This window comes from Carassius auratus, chromosome 44, assembly GCF_003368295.1.
Source record: "Carassius auratus strain Wakin chromosome 44, ASM336829v1, whole genome shotgun sequence".
Classification (NCBI taxonomy): Eukaryota; Metazoa; Chordata; class Actinopteri; order Cypriniformes; family Cyprinidae; genus Carassius; species Carassius auratus.
In genome coordinates, this window is record NC_039286.1 from 1741260 (window position 1) to 1763825 (window position 22566).

The window sequence follows — 22566 nt, forward strand, 5'->3', positions numbered from 1 at the left end:
TAATAACAGAGTGTCCTCATTTGAAAAATCTCAGCTTCTAGATTAAACTATATCTTAATATATATCTATCTTATAACACACACAAGGTTACAACCTGCACAAAACTAATCATTCTAGGTTTAAATTGGGGTTTCTGCAAGGCATACAATTTCAATTATCGCATAAAGATTTTACATTAATCTACTCATTTCCTCACCAATGACAGAGGACAAAGAACTGACCTCCATCTCGCATCTGAAGTGCTTCGTCCATCAGATGACAATCACCGTTCCCAACGTCTCACCAAAATGAGTCTCATTTCACAGCCGTGCCACTGTCCTTCAAGCTCTGGATATTTCACTAACGTTTAAAACCTATCATTTCAGCATCCAAACCACAGAAATACAACAAACCACTTCAACAAATAGAGACATTACGCTTGGAGAAAATCAGACAGCTATTCTTCTCCCAGAGCTGGAAGAGCTCTTAATGTGGTTGGGAATTCACAGTCTGTGGAAAAAGAACTAAGGAATCGGGGGAATAAATAACATGAGCAGAAGGGACACTTCAAAAGGACACTGTGGTACCAATGGACTGCTCTTTAGTGACAGGAAGGTGAATCGTGGGTGAGTTTTAAGGTCACTCAAAACAAATGATTAAAAGGTAGAAAGAATGTACACAGCCATGGAATCAATCTGTATCAGAGCATCAGCAGGTTCCTCCAAGCCTAACCTTCTTTCTCTCTCTCACAGATGATTATTCTCCAGGGCTTATCAGGTATCAGAAGAGAACAGAGAGCAAAACATGTCTGAAAACATAGCCTCACTGTTTCCAGGTAATATGTTCCTGATCTTCCCCATACTGAAGTAGTAATGACCTAAGATAACAACAGCAACTTCAGACGATCTGAAACCGCCATCGCTTCACATTTACTGGCAACAGTTTTCTCTTCATCTAAACACAGCACAGCAGCAGATTTCTGGTAGATGGCAGCAGAGCGGCCACACGGATCAACACTACAGTGATGAGATGAGAACAAGAGAGATGTAACGGATGTAGAGGGAAGAAAGGATTGAGGATGAGAAGAGATTGGGTTTTTTTTAACAAGAAAGAGAAAGAAAGACCAAGAAAGACACTCTTATATGGCTTGTAATGTAAAGTATTTAAACATCAAGATACTTATCAAGGTACTTATTTTACTGCTTTTTATACAGAAAACGGTTATTTTAAATTGTACCATTATTTCGCTATATTACAGTTTTTATTGTATTTTTGACCAAACACACACACACACACACACACAACTCAACCCCAAACATTAAAGCATAAATTAATATACAATAATTCTAAATGATTATAGTGATAATTACAATGATAATAAACTTATATTGCCGATTATGACAATGATAATTTCGTTCAAATGTGCCCGATTGCATGAAAATGTCAAAATGCTAAAATTGCCCTAAAATAGCTTTATCTCAAAATACAATTACTTACAACCCTAATAATTATTTATTTTAACTCTCGATTGAAATGTTTATATATTAGTGAAATTCACCCAAACATCAGCTAAATATATATCCTGTCAAGATATATGTATTACTCATTAACAATACACAGCAATGTGCTATTGTACATTCATAACTACAAGTTAAATTATGAACAAATACATGAATGTATTAAATACAAGCATACGAGGGTGCAGACTGCTCTCAAATATCCCCTCCTCCATCACACTTCCTCACTGTCGTTCAAACTGAAGCAAACAAGGGTCAAAGGTTAAACGAGTATGTGCCCGTGTGTGTAGCAGCCGCTAATCGCATCACTCATCCTGCCGGCCACATTACTGAGCACATTAATGACCCCCCCCCCCCCAAACACACCCCGTCCCACACCAGCCTCACACAACTAATGAGTCCACTCATTCGTTCATTTCCGACTGGTCCTGCTGAATGAACAGAAGACAAATGAATCTCCGGCTGTAGTGGACTGAGCCGATGTTAAATTATTTTGCTTCTATTCGTTCGGTAATAATCCATTTGAGCCTGTTGCAGTGTATAACATCCATCACTGAAAGAACAAAAAAATGAAGGTAGCTATTAAATCATTTAATAGTTTTGCTTGATGTTAACCTTAAAGCACAAACTATAGGAACTGCATGTATGCAGTCATGTTTAAGGCAGACATATATAGGAATCCGAAAAGGTTTTACATTTTCAATCCTGTAGTCTGTAACCTCACAAGAGTTGGGTCAGATCAAATCATTTCCGTCGACTTGGCTTCTTATTGGGGTCTAGCTGGCATCTGAATCGAAGCAATTAGCCCATTAACCTAAGGTGCTCCAGAGGATCGAGATATCAAGAAGATGACCCACGTGACCTGACCCATTCACCACCTCAACACTTGAGCTGGTGAATATATTACATACAGACCACCGGTGGAGCACTGGGAATGTCAGGGATTCAAAGGCAGAGGACCAAGGTACACTAGGGGTAAAAAAAAAAAATTCATAAAAATAAAATGACTACACCTGAAAAACAAAACGTCTACTGCTCAATCGGAAGACATGCAGTTTTTTAATGTTTAGTTTAATTATCAGTCTGAAACCATGATTAACTTGGCATTGCTCATCAGAAGTAGGAGGTATATGTTTTTAAAGAGCATCTGATTGGACAACGTTTTAGGGTACATTTTAATGGACGAGAAAGACTGTATATTTTAAACATGTATGTACACCTGTTAACAAATTGTGTCTAGTTCTAGGAGCACAACATCAGGCAGGCGGCTTTGAAATGAATAAAACAGAACTAAAAGCCACCAAACTCCAATTCTGATTTTATGGGATCTCATATTATATGCATCTTAAATGTATTTTAATTTTTCATGTACATCCACAGCTCACAGAGCTCAAGCTCTTCTCATTTGGCCAATCATGTTGACACGGTTTACGTCATGAAGCATGTTACCAAACAGGGTAACATGAACCGTGCAGGACTGAAGTGTACTTACAGTTGACAAACTGAATGAAAAGGTCAATTCAGCCTGCTGCATTACAGTCAATACTGTGAGTGATGCATAAAGAGAGATTCTGTTAGCGTGAACACACAACCTGTTTTTCCAACTGTAATGCGATCAAGAGTGAGGAGCACTTCCCGCCTCTGTTCCCCAGGACAGTGAAGCACAGCAGACTGGTATAAGAGAAAATGCCATGCCGCAGACTGAGACACACACACCTTCACTCAGACTGAACAGCAGAGTATAATAACACTTATTAAATATTTTCAAATTGTAATATTATTTTACAGTTTAACTCAAAGTATACTTTGCTTTTGTATGTGACAATGTACGACCTGCACATACGAAGTATGTGTGTGGTTATATATATTAATCCAAACTTCTGACTAGCATTATACTTGATTGTTCCTGTGTTGTCTGTTTTTGGTCTGCCTTAATTTAGTAGGATCCCACAGAGGTCCAGTGTGGTGCCCTGCTCTCTCCACTTCAACAAAGAAACCGAAACAGAGGGGAGTCGCACCCTCAAGACACAGCCTTTCTATTTCCGTCCTCCCTCTCCATCAGTCTGTCTGCCCTTTTTACTCTCCTCCCCTCATTTTCCAAAGACTGTCTGCACATCTCACACCTTTTCAATCTCTTTTTTTCAACTTGTGATGTATGAACTTCCTATTCTCTATATACAGCAAGCTTAGAATAAAAGGCAAGCATTGTGTTATTCCTGCACTGTTTGTGCTATGGATATGAATAATGCCTCAAATCATAGATCTTGCGGATTACTTTTCTAAATAAAATAAAAAGTAATATGTTTTTAGTTTTGTGATCTGATCACTGAAACCACACGCAAAGGTCATCGCAAATGCAAGTGCAGGAACATGCAATAGCAAACATTGACACACATGTGCACATTTAGGAAGAAAAAAATAATCAGAAAACACTTCACTGATCCAGACAAATGTGTGTGATCAATCAAAATGTGGCCCAGAAATGGCCCAATGGACTAGTTGGCTGTTGGATAACTAATTGAGAAAGGAGATGACAGCTTCTCTCCCTCCGTACTGAGATTAGAACAACAAAAGGTGATATTTAGATGAGAAAGACAGAGAACAATTAGGATAAAAATAAAAAGCGGAGCAGTTCAAATCACTGCAGGACTATTTAGAGACTACACAGAAGATCGACCTCAACGTGGAGGAGTAAAGATGCCATTATTCTTCATCAATCAGGCATTTTTGTCTAAATGGTCCCTATATAGTTTAAATATTAGAACAGAAGTAGCATCCCATAACTGGCACAGAGCAGAAGTATGAAAATACCTCTATATACACCTGTATGAACTGTGACGATATAATCTTTACATGTAAAATAATTTTAGACCTGCCACAAATATTGCCGACAAAATATGATTTTATACACCAGGGTGTCTGTTATTAAAGGCTGGCTTAATCCCAAAACTTTGGCTTTAATACACTGGTACCTCTGTATCGATACTAATAATCAATACCTTGATACAAACAGATAGTAATAACACATGAAGACTGTCATGTACAGATAAAGCCCATCTTTATATCAAGCAGGGTCACAGAATTATCACTTCTAACTTATTTTACAATATATTAAATATATATTACATAAAATATATAAATATATTGTATAAAAATACTATTTATTATTCAGTTAGTATTTAAAAAACAATACAATTATAAATATGAACACAGATTTTAAATATTAATATAATTTAAGATTATATTATATTACTATATACAGTACAAGGATTTTCCAAATAAATAAACCAAACAATCCGGAACATCAACATAACGTATCATAATTGAAAAGTTTCTTGAATGATCAAAATACTGAATAAAATTTAATATTTTATAATAATAAATAATAATTCAATAATAAAAACTTGCATAACATTTGTATCAAAGAGTTTTAAATTTTTTGTTCCTATATGCCCTGCAAAACAAGTCACAGCCAATCTGCAACTCAATAAAAACAGCTAGTCATTCTGTTAGGCTATTAACATGAGCTGTTTTAACCAAGTCACACCCCTTATTTCACCAGTGAAGGGTGTTATCCACAGATGGTGGGCTGGTATTAGATGTGCCCATGAGTGTCAAAGCTTTACCTGGCAGCTGAATCAGCGTGTTGCCCGTCTGTGCGTACTGCCACCTGTGGTTGTCCAAAAGTGACACCACATTCCCGTTCCACCAGCCGGACAGCGAATCCGTATCCTCAACAACACCACAGTGCAGGTACATGACTAAAACTTCAGCCTCTTCGAACTCTAAATGCTCTCTCAAGATGTAGTTTGCGGTAGTTTCGCTCTGCGTATGTATGCCCCTGCTAAGAGTTGTCTCTCCTGGATTTAGAGGAGAACAGGCTTTGTCCAAGACTGTTACTAATCTTAATACTCAACAGAGTGAGTCTGAACGGAGAGGTGTGGGCTGACATATCCCAAAAAATTCATTTAGCATTTTTAAACCACAGCAGGACTTTCTACAAACTGAAAACACAAAAATCTATAACCACTCAACTCCAATGTTTAAAGTATTTGAATCATGGCTCTAAAGAAACACTCTCTTTCTGATTCAGAAACTACACATGGTTTAGAAAGAGAAAAAAAAAACACAAAGAGAAAACTTAAGGAATAATAAATCTAAAAAATTCATTGTGAAACAAATGAAGAAATCGCAGAATCTGTTGATGGAGCTGAAACGATTGCTCGCACTAGAGGATTACACAGAAGCAGCTTAGAAAGTGATTAGATCGAGTCTCGCCTCAGGCCTCCTCCCTCAAGCCTGGCCACAACAGACAACAGAAGGCCATTATAAATGAAGAGACCTACACTATTGGACAGTGAAAACTGTTATAATGTATGACATTCGACTAATTAAACTGCACAAACAAATATTTATAGGATTGAGGGTTAAAACTGCAACACAAATATAAATGTACCAATATTATCTGATAATGATAAGCCTGATGTGGACAATAATCACTAAATATTAAAATTCTATATTAAAAAAATACAAAATTATTTATTTATATAAAAAAAAAAAAAAACAACAACAACAAAAATAGTTGTTTTAAATGGTGCAAGTGAATTTAGGCATCACAGCACTATACAGTAAAAGAAAAAAAACAGCATGATGAATGATTCATTGTGTTGATTCTGCATTGTAAAGGGTGTAGTCTAGTTCTGAAATTAAATAGAGGAAGTGGAGAAAGCAAGTCGTCGAATTCAAGAACAGCCTGTTCGTCTTGCAGAGAGAGAAAAAAAAAACACAACATACATACACTTAACCAAATCTGCTAAACAAAATACTTTCAAGGTGTCTACTATACAAAGAGTCCCAATTCTTTAAAGCCATTTAAATAAATCAATAAAAATGTATGTTTGCATGACATTTTCTAGGACTTGTATTAGGAAGCTCATTGAGGCCCATTGCAGAACATTATCATCCAGCATGAAGAAACAAAGAGAGGAACAATGTGACTTGTATTACATGCACGTCTCTTCTTGTTAAACAAACGTATCAGGTTTTCCATGTCTACTTCCATTTAATTAAAACACCCAACACAATTAAATCTTCCAGACTTTAACTAAAAGAGCTGAGATGAGTTTAGTTGGACATCAAGAAGGGTGTGTGTCAGGGAGAAACATGACTCACTGTGCCCTGGTCATTGCTTTAGAGCAGCGGTTCTCAATTCCAGTCCTCGCATCCCCCAGCTCTGCATATTTTGTAAAAATATCTCTAAATATTTTTTCTGCATATATTTATTTTTTCTCTTTGTTAACGCACCTAATTCAGATAATCAGCTCTTTAGAAGTGAGCTCTGTGCATGAACTGTGTTCCCATTGACATGGTCCCTAGGCAGTGTTCATTGCTCCTCCCTGAGCAGGGGAAATCTGTTGAAGTTTACCTCACTTTGGACCAGCAAGGACTGGATTTGAGAACTGCTGCTTTAGAGCATGCTTCATCCTGAAATGAACCCATTGAATATGAGAGAACACCACTGGCTTTAAAGCACAAAGTCCACTTCTGCTTCAAGAAATTATCTGGAGCAGTTCAGAGCTCGCACACAAACTGGACTTTTAAAGCAAATTAAGAGGTTAAACATCGCCTGGTGTGTGACTGTGTTTTATCTCAATGAAATCCCTCATCCGTACCCAACACGAGCTGAAAGTTTCAGAGTCACAACAACATGAACCACTTATATCTGCCAAATGCATCATGTTTGCACAGTGACCTATATCTCTGTCCTGCATGACAGAAAAAATTAACTTGGATAAAAAAAGATGAGGTATAACAGAACCCATTTGGGAAGGAATGTATGTCAAAGCACTAATCTGACAAGATTTATTTTCAAAATAATAAAGATATTTAGTATTAAATAAATTGTTATGCAGTATACAGTTACAGTATTCAAGAAAGGTCCAAATAAAACAAAAGTTCTGTGTTTACATTCCACAAAGTACCGCAAAACCACACACAAAGAAAATATAATGTACAAAGAAATGGGATGTATTTGTTGGGACATGTCACCTTTCCTTGTAAAACCGCATCTGTCAACACACATCATCACCTCGTAAAACAACTCTAGTTGTATTCTTTTACTGTGCTCAAACCTAGCAAAATAAAAATCACAGATCTCCCATATGCTCACATGCTGTATTACTGTTCATCCTGACCACACACACACACACACACACGCAATCACTTCTGTTTCCATGGTGATAGGCTTGTACACTACATTCCTGGGATATTTCAGGAAAAGGAAGTGTGAGAATTTCTTCAGATCTCTGATGAATCACTTGCTTTAGGAAGCAGCGGTGAGCACAGTGCACCACAGTTCATCCATTCACTGGGACTTTAAAATAGCCTCAAGCTTAAGTTAAACATTAAAAGTTCATGATCGGATTAGTGAACCGATGATTCTTTTGAGTCAATCTTTTAAAATAATAATTTATTTTGTTTAACTAAACCAGTGTGAAAATCAGTGTTTCACAAACTGGATAGATCTGAGGTGCAAGGCTTGTAAAATCCTTAGCCCCACGTCACGGGGCTATTTTGTTTTCCAGTCCGATGGGCTATCGTGTATGGTAATGTAAAACTCCTAACTTGATTTGCATTGTTCACTCACTTGAAGGGGTGAAACGGACCGTAGCTGATCGTTTGCACTTGTTTCTAAATATTGCTGATTCAAGGGGCGGTCACACTGCACTTTTCGTTCCATTGACTTCCATTCATACGCATGCGAATTAAAAATTTCGCATTTTGCTATGTTCAAAAGTTCATTCGCATCACGTGAAGTCGTGTGATCAGTAGATGATCGATACATCACTGCGTGACCTCTCTGTACAGAAATAAAAAAATGAAGGAAGTGCTAATTTTAGATGTAGCGCAGCATCCTATTTTATATAATACATATTTAAAAGATAATAAATGTCAAATAATGTCAATGGAAACAGGAGCAGATGGTAAATTTGAATGAGGACACGTTATATAATTTTTTTATTGTTTAGTGTGTATATATTTATAGAGAGAGAGAGACAGTACAATATAATAAGACTCTTTACGCCGCCTTCACACTGGCAGTTGAAATCCGCTCCGTGATACACAATACTCCCCACTGGACGTCGTACTACACCGCCGAAAAGCCTCGGAAAGCTTCGGAAGCCAGTAGAACAAAAATGGCGGAGAGATTAGAACGATTGATATTGTCCGTATCTGAATGTGAATATCAGGTCAGCTAAATGTGATATAGTGGTGTATAGGGCTAGGAACCGTCCGTAGCCTTTCGCAAGAGTTCAAATTTTTTAACGCATCCGGATGACCAACAGACACGATTTTTTTCGCACCGCACTCGTTCAGACCCGGTTCGTAGCCATTCACATGCGGTCTGCGAATCTCCATAGGAAATGAATGACTTCCGGTCGTTTCGTAGCCGTATCGGGGCTGATTTCAACTGCCAGTGTGAAGGCAGCGTTAGACACAGACACAGTCGCAAAAGACACAGTAAAAGAACAGATTAATCCATGTTGTGATAACTGAGGGAAAACAGTTATATCTTGCTCCCGCCCATATTCGCAGCGGCGTCCGAAATAATTTTGCATGTTCAAAGGCTAGTGTGACTGCCTCTTCAAGCATTTTAAACAATTTGCGTGCGTACGGAGCTTGCGCTCACTCATTCAAAGCACGCGCTACGAGCAGCATTTCAGACAATGCGCGTAAAGAGAATGAATTCATCTTTCGCGTATCGTAACTTCTGAATGAACACATACACACACAATTATATCAAAATTATGTTCTCTGCAAGTATTCTTGTTACACAGTTGGTTATGTTTTAAGTGAACGTATACAGTGGCCTGCTGCTTACAGAAATTCGCTGTACCGGATAAATCTCTCTCTCTCTCTGTTTTTTTAGACGACGTGAAAGGGGGCGTGTTTCAAGATACGCAATAGAGTAGACCAAACTAAACAGGGAGGGAGGGCAAAACACTCATCCAAACAAATGCTTCATTAAATTTGTTGTATTGCCGGCTTTGGTTGCAATACTCTTATTGCATATGTTGCACTTTACTGACTCAGTATTCACTTTTATAAAGTGTAGCCACACTTTAGACCTCTTTGACATTGTAAAACGGAAATGTTTTGAGAAAAAACAACTACACTTGTGTTGTGCGACTGCGAGTATCTTCAGAAATCGAAGTTCGGTACCCAGCCCTAGTACCGCAAGACAGTAATTCAGCCCTCCTGGATGCAATTCAAGAGAAGATGACACAGTGTATCAGTTCAAAGTAAACGCAGTAACGAAATAACAACAACTGACAGCGGTGAGAAAGCAGCAGTTAAGAACACATCTAATTACAGCGATGTGGATGTTTGCACAAGCTAAAGTCCAGTCGCGTCACCTTTATTTATATAGTACTTTAGGTAATAGATAACCTTAAATCAGGCTGCTTTACAGTATTAGACATGAAAAACCAAAACTCTGGTCTTTCTATTATAAAGCAGCTCTCCAGTGTGGAGCTAGCTAATAATAAAATATTTTTATTAGTGGGAAAAACGATATTTCATTAAAGTGATAGTTTGGTTTGCAGAGAATCTAGCTCAGGACTGTTTTGATTATCATAACCCTATAAGGTATTTAAGAGAGATTATGTTGGAAATGAAATAGTTTATCCAAAAAAAAAAAAAATGTTTGGACTGACCTCTAGAAGGAAGGTAGTCATGAAAGATGCAGCCAACTCGGGTTGGGGAGTACTATACCAGAGCTGACTGGTTTTCGGCTCCAGGTCAAACCTGGAGCAATGCTTGCACATCAACTGCCTCAAGATGAAGGCAGTTTTTCTAGACCTGAAAGCCTTTCTACTGGCCTTAAAAGGGCAGTTCATGTTCACTACATCTCAGAATGGTTCAGATGATTTGGCCTGTCTTTGCGAAAGCAGAGGTAGACAACTTTCACTGCCCTATTTACTTTTTGAAACAGTGAGATGCCCTGTCCCACGAATGGCCCAACACTTGCTTGCCCATGTTAACCTTTTATAACCAAAGTATATGTGGGAGCCATCGCGGCAAAATATGCAAAAAGTGGCTGGACAGTGAGAACATAAAAAACGACCTCACAGTTATGTTTCTGAGGGGAGCTCGGAGTCTGAGCTACCAGTTATGAGTATCTCGATGGATAGTCGGTCATGAGTCGGAACTGCAGGCAGTAAGTAAAACTGCATCAAAATTCTTTGTTTTGTTTGCAATCGTCACTGGTGTGCAACTCTTGCTTCTCCTACAGCATGCCTCCAGGAGCTCAGCTGTTTTTGGACAGAATAGTAAAGCTGTATCTCTCTTTTATAAATCTGATAAAACTAAAGACTCTTTGGTGATATGTAGGATGCAACACTACTATAAATGTACTCAAGATTAACATGTGCTTGGCTGAAACGGTGTGTGTGCTATTGTCCCCTTTAATGAATAGTTCTGTTTTACTCATAAATACATCAGATAGTGAAAGAAAAATGTTATGTGATTCTAGCAAAACCTGTAAAAAAAGAAAAAAAAAGACCTTGTTTGAAAAGACAATTAAGTTAAAAATGAAAATTAATGTGACTGTAGAACCCGAGACACAGTAATGGACAGGTAGAGCGAGAAACAAACATCATCGCCCAGCATCTGGTGACAGTGAGTTGACAGTGATGAATGCAGCTGTCACCGATGCCCATCACATTCGTGACACTGACAGACCTTCAGGCCTCAGAAACTACCTGCAATCTTTCACTCTCACTCAAATGTGTCTGTTCTTTCTCACTTCAGTGCTCTGTTTACTGCTTGCTTGACATACCTGATTCTTCTAAATGATGAGCACTTCCCCACACGTCTTAGATATCTTGCTCTTCTCAAATTCCTTCATTTGATATGTTTGTTGTCGTTTTCTCATTTTCTCATGATATTGTCAGTTATCCACCATTCATTAGTCATCCTCCAAATTTAAAAAATATTAAAGTATATAGTAAGTATTTCTGCTACTTCAGAAAAAAATCTACTTTTAAAGGAAGATCATCTGGATTAAAAGTAAAAAAAAAAAAGATAAGAAAATTGCATTTTAAAGCACCCCTGCAAAAAAAGCCAGAAACGTGACTGAGGATTTGGGGAGAAATGAGAGATTCCAATCAGCCCTCCAGAATAATTCATCAGTTCAATAATGTTCATTAAATTGAGTCACCGGATCACTAAACATGTATAACTGCCTTCTTCACACTGTGAGAACTAATAAAAGATTTTAAAATTTTCACTCACGGATAAAATTAGAGCACGATGGAACATTTTCAACCCAATGAGAAGCATAATTTGTATTTGTAGGACAACCTGCTTGAGACGTACAACTGCAAATGTTGTGCACATTAATATCTGTGCATTTAAGAGGGCAAACATCTTTACATTTCATATCCATCTTATTTTTACCATGTGCATTCTCACTGCCAGAAAGCATTTGGTGTTGCTCTTTCATCTGTCTGCTCCCTGCCAGCTTTTCCGAGGTCAGGCCCCCTAATAACAGGGTAGAGAAAACCAGAAGCTCACGCAACACACAGAAGATCTTTCTGAAAGGGAGAGACTGAAAAAGCAAAAATACAGACTGGAAATATACAGTCATAATTCAAAACAAATGTTTCTAATAATGACACTGTGCTTGTGAGTGGGGGGAAATAATATTAGACATCTCTTCCTCAACATCTCATGAGAGCCAGCAGATGTCCCTCAACTATCTTTGTGTTTTCTGACAGATATCTGACAGGTATCTATTTGGAGTGATAGTTCACCCAAAAATGAAAAGTCTGTCATCATCTACTCACTTCCACAGTATTTTTTTCTTCCACACTATAGAAGTCAATGGCTACCATCAACTGCTTGGTTCCCAGCATTCTTCAGAATATCTTCTTCTGCATTCAACAGAAGAAAGAAACTGGAGGTTGAGTAAATGATGAATTTTCATTTTTGGGGGAACTATCCATTTAAGATTGATCTGATTGATCATACATTCAGGCAACCCACAGACTAGCTGCTTTTTGAAACTGTGCAGTTTTGTTTTGCACATCTCTAACCACTGGAACAAAAAATGTAATTATCAGTTTTATTAATAACGATATCAGTTATTTCACTAGCTACAGGTTCATTCTTTTTCTGGCCCTCAGAGCAGCACTTTTTGTTTCAGAAGTCCATCAATCTTAACCATGTGCCCACCTGAGCAATTTGAGGTCCTGACCTACAACACAAAAGCTGATCAGGACCTGAGCTGCAGCTCTACTTCTCTAGACCACCCATTTCACATACTTCTGCTTCACTATCCCACTTCCTTTCCACCATCTTTTCTTAATTTAAAAGACAGACAACACACAACTTCAAATCTTGTAAACGAACAAGATACTCAAAAGAACCACTTTTCACTTTAAGTGTGCATTCTTATGCAATGTGTTTATTTTCATTTGTGCAAACCTGGTTTGCCCCAATGTTACAAGCACTACACAAATATATGATATTTCATTTTGTAGCTTTAAAAAAAATTGAAATGTTAAAATTAAAAAAATTAGCTTAATTTTGGTGAATGTTGTGGAGATGTAAGTCTACATTCAGACTCAATAGAGCACTTTAACGTTCTGATCCAGGCCTATCTTGTTTGGACAGCGATCTCCTGTGACTGTGATGTCAGAACTGCCTCTGAGCACATGTTTGTGTATCCGTTGGTCATGTGCTTTGTGGGTACTGAGAGGGGCCAAAGAGTCTTTGATGGGGTGGGTCATGGTATTTATTTATAGAAAGCACAGCTGCGGGACCCAAGCAACTTTTCTGTGTCAGGATGTTTGAGAGAGAATGTGTAGCCTATATTGTGCAATAAATATTCCATTTATAACATTGCATTGCCTGATATGATATGGGTTTGTCTAAAGCTGTATTTTGTACTGTGGTAAAAGAGCTGCAAGAGGTTCAGTCTCTCAGTGGAAGCCATTTTGGATTAAATATTTAGTGACAGCAGTTATTCTTTGGCACGGAGTCATGAATGCTTCCTGCAGGGGGCTCATGTTCAGAAACTGGCTGACAGAACGAGGTGAGAATGTGAGAAATTACAGCAGCTGAGTCTTGCTGCTTCACCCAATAATAAAAAAGACAGGTGCTCCATTAGCCAATCAGCAGCAAGCAGAGGTCAGCAGGGATATGGAACCTTCAGACCAATGCACTGCAAAGTTTAGCTCCAACCCTGATTAAACTCACCTACCTGTGATTATCTAATGATCCTGAAGACATTGACTAGCATGTTCAGGTGTGTTTGACAGGGGTTAGAGCTAAACTGCAGATATAATCTATAATATTACAATTTCCGCAGTAAGTACTGTGTGCAGTGTGCCAATGTTTTGTATGCATGCCACGAAATACCCAAATGACCATGTGAACAGTGCATATGATGAAAGAAACGGAACAAGAAATATCCATTTTATCAGCGATATATTTGTCATTGCATACTGTTTCACATAACCTATTCCATTTCAAACATAGCCAAAGGCACAAACACAGCTGTTTTCAGGTGCTATTTGCAAGTTTGCGCTGAGGAACTGTACAAGTATTCAAACAAAAAGAATGAATGGAAAATTTTTAGTTGCTTAGAAATGTTTGCAGGAAATAATGCAACAGATGGTGGGTGAATTATGCATCTTGTTACACTCTATATAGAGCAAATTCATATCAGACTCTCAGCTTTGTTTTCACAGCACTAATAAAATTCCATCTCATGATATTTAAAAAAAAATGCTACTGATAGCAATATGATATCAGTGATTGTTTTTTTTATAGCAACAGGTTCATCATAATCATACTCTCAATTCAACTGAATTCAACACTCAAAAGTCACAAACGGTTCAAAAACAATTCACCAATTATTTTGAGCCCTTGTCATAGAGAAATATTGAGTTAAACACTGCTGTTAAATCACACAAAAAGAGTATGTTTTACGTCAAATAAAAATGGACAAAAAATAAAGTGTAAAATAAAGTGTAAAATAAAACTTTGTTGTTGTTAAACAAAATCAAAAGATTCAAGCTGCTAAGGTGAATCAAAATCCTCACTACTAGAAACTGTCATTGTGCCAGATAATTATTGCTCTGATAGTTAATAAATTATTTCATCTGATTGTCATGTATTTAAAAAGATAAATAGCATTATAGAAGCTACTTTTTAAAATCAGCCAACTACTTTATCAAATGATTAGCTTGACCATCTAAGCTACTTTAAAATATGAGAAGCTTGGCAAGCTACAGTTTCACTTCCCCAATGCTGGATACTATTACTTTTATCGTAGTATGGACTGGTTATTTGGAGAAGCACAATTTCGGGTAGCAAAACCTTCCTCACAGCAAGCACAGGCCATAAAATTGTTCATGACAGAACTGCTGGACATCTCCCTCTGAAAACACTGACAGATCCCTCCCTAGTGCGCACATGTGGTTCGTTTTAACCCTGCAAGTGTGAACTGTCAACATTTCTGTGGCTCTGGGAGCAGCGATTTCCTGACGCAGTCATGTCAAAGATGTAAAGAATGTGTATCATTCACAACATATGCTCCTGATCATGGCCAGCGAGCCGTTCGCAGCTCACAGTGATACGGACAAGGAAAAAAGTTTATACTAATGGACGAATGGCTGATCAGAGTCAGGGTTCAAGTTGCGGATAAAACAACTGTTCTCTTTCCTCCCTCATTCTACTCATTGGTTGTCTGTGTACAAAACATCAAACACTTTCTGTTGTTTGATGTTTATCCAGCAGACATGATTTTTGCAGTGCTTCCTTTGCAGAAAGAGACATCCAGTCAAAACATCGGACACCTCAAACACGTCTTTCCTTTCATGATAATGTACAAAAAAAAAAAAAAAAAACTCCTGAGCAGAAAAACCCAGGTGAAAGTAAATAGCAAAATTGGATGTTTATTTAGGTTGCGTTGAAGCTTGAGGTTTATTGGCCAATTAGACTCGAGAATATAGCAGGTACATAAACTATCAATGGTTTTAAAGTTCTTTACCTGTTATTTGATTGGAGACGTCGGCTTTGGGCTCACATTTTGAAAGCACACAATCTATGGAGGAAAAAACAAAAATAGATGAGTTAGAGCATCTAAAGATAGTCTGTAAAACACCAGCTTCATTATACATTGTATAAAGTAATAGAATGTATAAAAACAATCTGCATATACTTCACAGTGTAAATTACATTTATTAATTTCTTATTATTAAAGTTACAAAACTGATTTAGTAAAGAGAAGTGGGAGATTTTAGATCTTTTGTTGATTTATTAACATGAATAACAGACACTGCTATCACTTTAAGAGCTGCCCGAATCCAATATACTTTTACACATTTTATTTCTCTGCTGTTCACTTAAGACCTAAATTACTGTTAACAAGGATACTAGTTTGACAGGAATTTTTGACGCATTAAATGTGTGTTTTACTGTTCAAGGCATATAAAGCGGAAAATGTATCTCAGAACAACTCAGACAGTGCACGCATATAGCGAAATGAGTTTTCTTTCGCTGCTGATTGCACTTCAAAGGCTTAAAATCACTTGTTTTCAAACCGCAATGCTTAAAAATACATGCAAACTATACGTTTTCATGACCACATAGCAAAGCAACGTCACGTAAGCATGTAACAGCGATAGGGACGACAGACCAAAATATGTACCAGTATATCACCCACCCCAACTCATAAGGATTTTTTTTCTTTTTATAAAAAAATAAATATATAAACCAATACTATTACAAGATGGATCAAGATGGTGAAGCAAGAGAAATGCTGATTATGAACTTATGTCATTCATTATTAAAAAAAAAAAATTCAATACAATTATGTAATGCAATTTAAAAATAAATAAATAAATAAATATATTACCCAATATTTAAGAGGGTGTTGTGTGTCACTGCTATTATTAGCTTAGCAACATGCTAAGAACAAACTTTCAGTTGAGGTTTCATGATAGTTAGCTGATGATGCCACAAAAGTCAGATGCCTATGTAACTTATTGACTTACACAACTTCAATTACATCTTCAAGCCTTTTAAGATCTCCAGTGCTTGTGGTGCCTGTGGATATTTTTTTTTCATTCTCCTACAGGTAAGAAGGAGATTTGACAAACATCAGTTTTAACTCCATGTGCTTAACTTCTCCTTTACTTGCGAATTAACACTACACCCTCTGGAAACATAAAAACTGTCTTTGCTTCATGCTGACCTGCCCCAGTGACCCTAAAATGTGCTGATGTTGGCACTGAGGTTAAGCTTTGAGTCTGGGCACCAGTCAGTGGACTAATCCAGCAGAGGTACTGACCTCTATAATCATACATAAACTGCCTCACAGTGGGGAATCATGGGAGCTTCTGTTTTATAAAGATGCAAAAAGCAGAGTTACTGGCACATGTTGCATGTAGTCACATGCTTAAGGGCAAAATATGGAGCATATGAGGCAGGACGAAAGAGGAGTTTGTGCAAAAAGATTCAAAAGCAAATGCTGTACTTTCTTCAGGCCAGACTTGGCTTTCTTAGCAGCAGCAGTCATTTACTGCTGCTTACATCACAGCTTAAAAGTGAAGTCAGGCAGCTTGCATATATCACAAGAGACAAGTCAGGTTATTACAAGTTCATAAAAATTACATGTTAACAAAACAAAAAAAAAAAGAATAAAAAATGGATTTATCATGGATAAGTAATTTATAATATGATAATTAAGATGCATTTAGAAAAAATACTAATTGAATTAGTAGTAGAGCTACCACTGCTACAAAATGATAACTAAACTATTTTGTTTATATAGATTGTAATAATGTGATATATTTTGGCACAGGCATTACAAATGGCCACCTGACAAGCAGCTACTTTTGAATGATTACATTTATCGTGTAATTAAAAGTTGAAAAATAGGATGTGTCAAATTCCACTAAACTGAGCTCAAATACTATTTTAGCAGTATTTATGTAATATGGTACCGATTAATATTTTGAATTAGTTTTTATATTTTCAGTTATCATTTCTACAATTTCTCTTTTTCATCTAATAGTTTTTTATAACAATTATGGAAAACAGGTATAGTTTTAATTTTATTTAATGAATAACAACACCATCAAAATATTGGTTTATTTTTACGTTATATGCAGCCAATCAGATTTTCCACATTTTTAAAAATTATTCTAAATTATTATTTTTTTTTTTTAAATTAAATTATTCAATCATACGACTGCAGTCAGGCCATGTCACGTGACAAGAACAGCATACCACAAATTAACACTGTCTGCAATTACATGCAACGTTACACAGAGGACATATGACTTCCCAGTACATTTCTCAGCAGGTATGTTAAGCATGCTCTTCCTGGAAAAGTCTTTGTGTGTTGTGTGTTGGTCTGTGCTTTAGGTGTGGTGTGTTGGGCTGGCCGGCAGGTTGGGGGAGGGGAAAAGCAAGAGACTTTTGAGGGCCTTTCGCACCGCTTTAGTCAGTGTTGCCAACTTAGCGACTTTGTCGCTAGATTTAGCGACTTTTCAGACCCCCATAGCGACTTTTTTCCAAAAAAGCGACTAGCGACAAATCTAGCGACTTTTTTTGACAGACCTTATTTAGTCTCTGAGACTCTCCGGTACTGCCGCACGAGCTCTCTCTCTCTATTTCTCCCAGCGTGCGCACACGCCTCACTCTCTCTGCATCTGCTATGTTCAACGAGCAGAGAGGAGCAGCACTTTCAGTTAAAAAAATATATTCTGTTGCTTCTAAGTCTATTTTACATACAAGTATAGCCGAAATCACAGGACAACCATTGTCTTAGTCTTAGTCTTATGTGTATGTGATTTCATTAGACAATGTCGTAAATAGGATTTTAGTGCAGAGATTAACATCTTTGAGAGCTGGTTATGTATTCTTAATAGGCGCGTTTCAGTCATTATAATATTAATTCAGTTGTTGAACAGCAGAAACATTCAAATATAATAATAAAACTTTTATTGAGAATTTTGGCTGCCTTAAAATGCAGTACATGAGCACAGAAAGGGCAAGATAATATGACGCACTTACGTCATGAATATGCTAATTAGCATATTACGTCATCTAGCGACATTTAGCGACTTTTCAGGCAGGGTTTAGCTACTTTCCATTGAAAGAAGTTGGCAACACTGGCTTTAGTTCCAGAACAGTGTGAACTAGGAAGTGATGTAAGCCGGTCGACAGCAGTGTCATTTGTGCACAGTGTTCATCAACGTTAAAGAAGAACAACATTAACAACAGGAGGATGGAGGATGCTATGATCAGAGCTGTGTTTTTGTTGTGTCTAGTGGGTTTCACAATAATGGACATGGAATGTCGACATGTACGTAAAGCGATTGAAAGAATGGAAAGAAGGACTAAGAATCTCCAATGACAACTGACAGTGCTACATTTGCTACAAGTGGCTGCACTTCAGTGTCCTTCAATCTATCGCGGTTCATCATACTTGGGAAATAAGTTGACAATGTTTACAGTATGTTTACATGGCGTTTTAAATCATGGCGGGTGAGGGTGTTTTCAAACGCCTCGGGCCAATCAATGTATACTTAACATCACAGGTTGTACCAGTTGTGCTGGTTAGGCCCTGCTCTGGAGTAGGAGCCGATTTTTCTTGAAAAAGCCAGTCCGGTACTAAAATTGCACCCAGTGCGAAAACACCAAAAAGTGGGTAGTTCCACAATTGGTTTTACTATAAAAAAGGTTCCCATGGTGCAAAAGGCCCTTTGCTGACAGAAAATGGTCTCTCTAATCAGACACAGGATCCGACGCACAGTACACCCCCCCCCCCCTTCCTCTCAGATCCTCTTTCTATATCAGAAACACCACAACATCCCACCTGCATCTCTCTGATGTCACAGAGTGTTACTGTGAGACACTGAGCTGATAAAAGTGTTACTTAAAGGCCACACACTTATTATATGGCACATGCATAGTCATGGTATCAAACTCATGGTTGATGGTATTTTCAAGTATAACATGGTATTATTAGCTTCTCAAAGAATACAATGGTATTGGTAATGGTAAACCCTATATACCACTGCTGCAGGGCTTAATTTGTGTCAGAACAAGCCAGAACGGATCCGGCACCTCCGAAATCCGATCCGGCACCTCATTTTGGCAGATCCCCCATCTCCAGGGGCGGCGTTTCAGTACAGTCACGGACCTGATTAGATATAACTCTATATATAGAGATTTATAACATAAAATCACACAACATTTTCAAAAATTTTCAGACCTGATAATTGCGGTTTAATTCATGACCGTACAGACCCTAAAAGCAACTGTTGCATGCTATTAATCACTTAAACTGTTCCACCCATGTGACTGCGCAAGTGCTCTGTTACCTCTCACTTCTGTAATCGTGTGCCGGATCCGTTACCCCACTTTGTTCCAGGACCTTGTAATTTACAAATTAAGCACTGCACTGCTGTATATACAGCTCCACAGGCAAAATAAATTAAGTTTGAGCTTATAGAGAATAGTAATACAAAAAAGTAGAAATACAAGATATATAATAATAAATAGACAATAAGTAGTTCATAAATTATCTTTGCTGGCCACATTCAAAAACATACAGCCCAACCAGTTTAGTCTGATTCATGAACAAGTGAATCAGTTCTTTTCCATGAAAAACGACTCACAACCTCTAGACTGCCATCTCTGTTATGAATCAGACTAATAAATTACTGAGTTACTGAAATGACATCTGACTCACTGTATGTAAATGTAACACCATGTAGTTAAATATAAACATTCACAAAAATATATATATTTATTATATAAGTGTATTCCAGTGATGGAAAAGCTACATTTTCAGCAGCCGTTACTCCAGTCTTTTTTTTTGTATGTGCGCAAAAAAGTCTACAGACAACACTAGTCAACTAAGGTGCTTTCTGGTACTTTTGTTAGCAAAATGTGGTAGAAATCATAACTCCATTTTCTACAAACTCCACTTGCGATGTTTTCCTTCTGTAGGGTAGAACATCAAAGTGAAGATGAATCGAGACCGGAGACCAAATATAAACACGTGAGACATACTTGCAATTCCAAGCGCATGCCTGACACAGTTATTCACAACTGCGACACTTAACATGCACCTCTCTAACATGTGTACTGAGACCACACAACATAGCCTTCAGTAAATCAAAAACGCTTCTCAAAAATGTTACAGACAAGTATGTTTACGCCCAAGACATTTAATGCAAAGCAGACTAGAAGAATGGGTGATTTATCATGAGGTGGTAAAGATGAACTGTTCATTTCATTAAACACAAAAACTTGCCAAAAATCACACAAACATGCACAGCCCGGTGCTCAAAAGTAAACCGTTGAAGGCAGCCGGTTATAAGATCAAGTGTACTATTCCAGTCCAAATAAGGAAACACAGGCTAAGCGGACAGTGGAAAAGGCCTGGTTCAAGTCCACTCCTGGGGAGAAAAAATTAAAGCAAAGAGCCGTTTATTTGCAGGCAGCAACCACAAACTATTCAGTAGCTCACAGAAGAGAAAAGACCCATTGCATGTTGCTGAGAGTGATTTTAAGACTTGAATTTCACACAACCGCAAAACATACGCCAACAATAAAACAATACACATATAACAGGGTTGTTGTGAGGTCACTCTTTTCCTTTTGGTTTGACCAGACAGGAAACGAGCTAGTGACATAAAGAGACTCACAATACAAAGATATAAGGTCAGATGTGTTTGTTACATGTCTACAACTTTAGTCAGATCCAAAAGCCCCTCCACTCAAGGCCAAACAAGAACAAAAGCAGAGAGGGCTGCTGTGATTCAAGCCCATGTGTCTACGACCCTGCCAATTTCTTACCACACAAGCCCAGTCATTGTGATCAGACCCTCCTTTTGTAGAGCAGCAGGCAGACAGTCATCGATCAGACTCATACGTGAATCATGTGTTTGAGGAAAAGGGACCTCTCATTGCCACATGCTTGCTATCTGGCTCATACAGGCCTAATCGGGTGTAACAAAGCTGAGGCAGAAGTCCTATATATGAGTCTGCTTCAGAGCTTTTACTCCCGAGCTGTACGGAAAGCAGTTCAGAGCCAATCCCAACACAAGAGAGAGCGTTCTGATCCCTATCACACAACAAAAGAGGTATTTCCCCATGGTGCAATTAGATTAAGCTCAACCGCCAAATCTGAGGCGCTTTCATGTGTTGACGCTAGATATTTTGAAAGTTAGGCTGCTAGGCCTGAGCCTGCCACAACTTTTTGTTGGTGCTCTGAAGGGCTGAGCAGCAAATAATAACTTGATTATATTTTTTCAGAACATTTGACAGATTCAAATGTAATTTTTTCCTTTTTTAAATGTTTAACAGGTCAACTTATAAACAACTTAAAAACATCATGTTTCATCATAAATGAGATGGAATAATGACTACTATAATCAAACTACTGTAGAGAGACTGTAGTAATAGGAGACTGTAGTAATAGATTCATCCATATATTTGCTTAAAAAAAATGTTTTTGAATGCTATAGCCCCTTCCACACTGCATGTTGAACACGGAAAATTGTCGGAACATTGCCGGGCGTCGTAGAGATGACCTACATTATCGCGCGACTTCTTTTACCAAGAGTTTTGAAGGCAGATCAACGTGCGCGACGAAAAAAATATGTGCAAACTGTAATGGAGCAAAGATCAGTTAGCTCCTCACTATCTGCGCTGAAGCTGGGATCGTTCGCCAGCTTAAGTAAAAGTTAACATGCCTAGCGTTTTCAACTCGTACATTACACGTCACATCCTCATGTCACATGTCTTTACGGGACCTTTACATTAGGGATGTCCTGATCAGGTTATTTTTGCCCTCGAGTCCGAGTCCCAGTCATTAGATATAGAGTATCTACCGATACAGAGTCCCGATCCGATACTTCTATAATACATTAAAAAAGAATAAAGAGCGAAAAACAGATCCAGGATTTTCAATAAATTACATTTTGAAGTGTATTCAAATAGAAAACAACTATTTTAAATAGTAGAGCCCGACCGA

General features: G+C 37.8%; 1 protein-coding gene across 7 annotated transcripts in view; it reads right to left on the reverse strand.

Annotated features, from left to right (window-relative positions):
• LOC113062071 (triple functional domain protein-like) overlaps positions 1-22566 on the reverse strand; it is an 88808-nt gene that overhangs the window by 55239 nt on the left and 11003 nt on the right. For all 7 annotated transcript variants that reach the window (XM_026231609.1, XM_026231612.1, XM_026231607.1 and 4 more), the window contains exon 2: positions 15559-15612. In XM_026231609.1, the coding sequence (XP_026087394.1) occupies positions 15559-15612 (54 nt within the window). The remainder of the gene's footprint in view (positions 1-15558; positions 15613-22566) is intronic.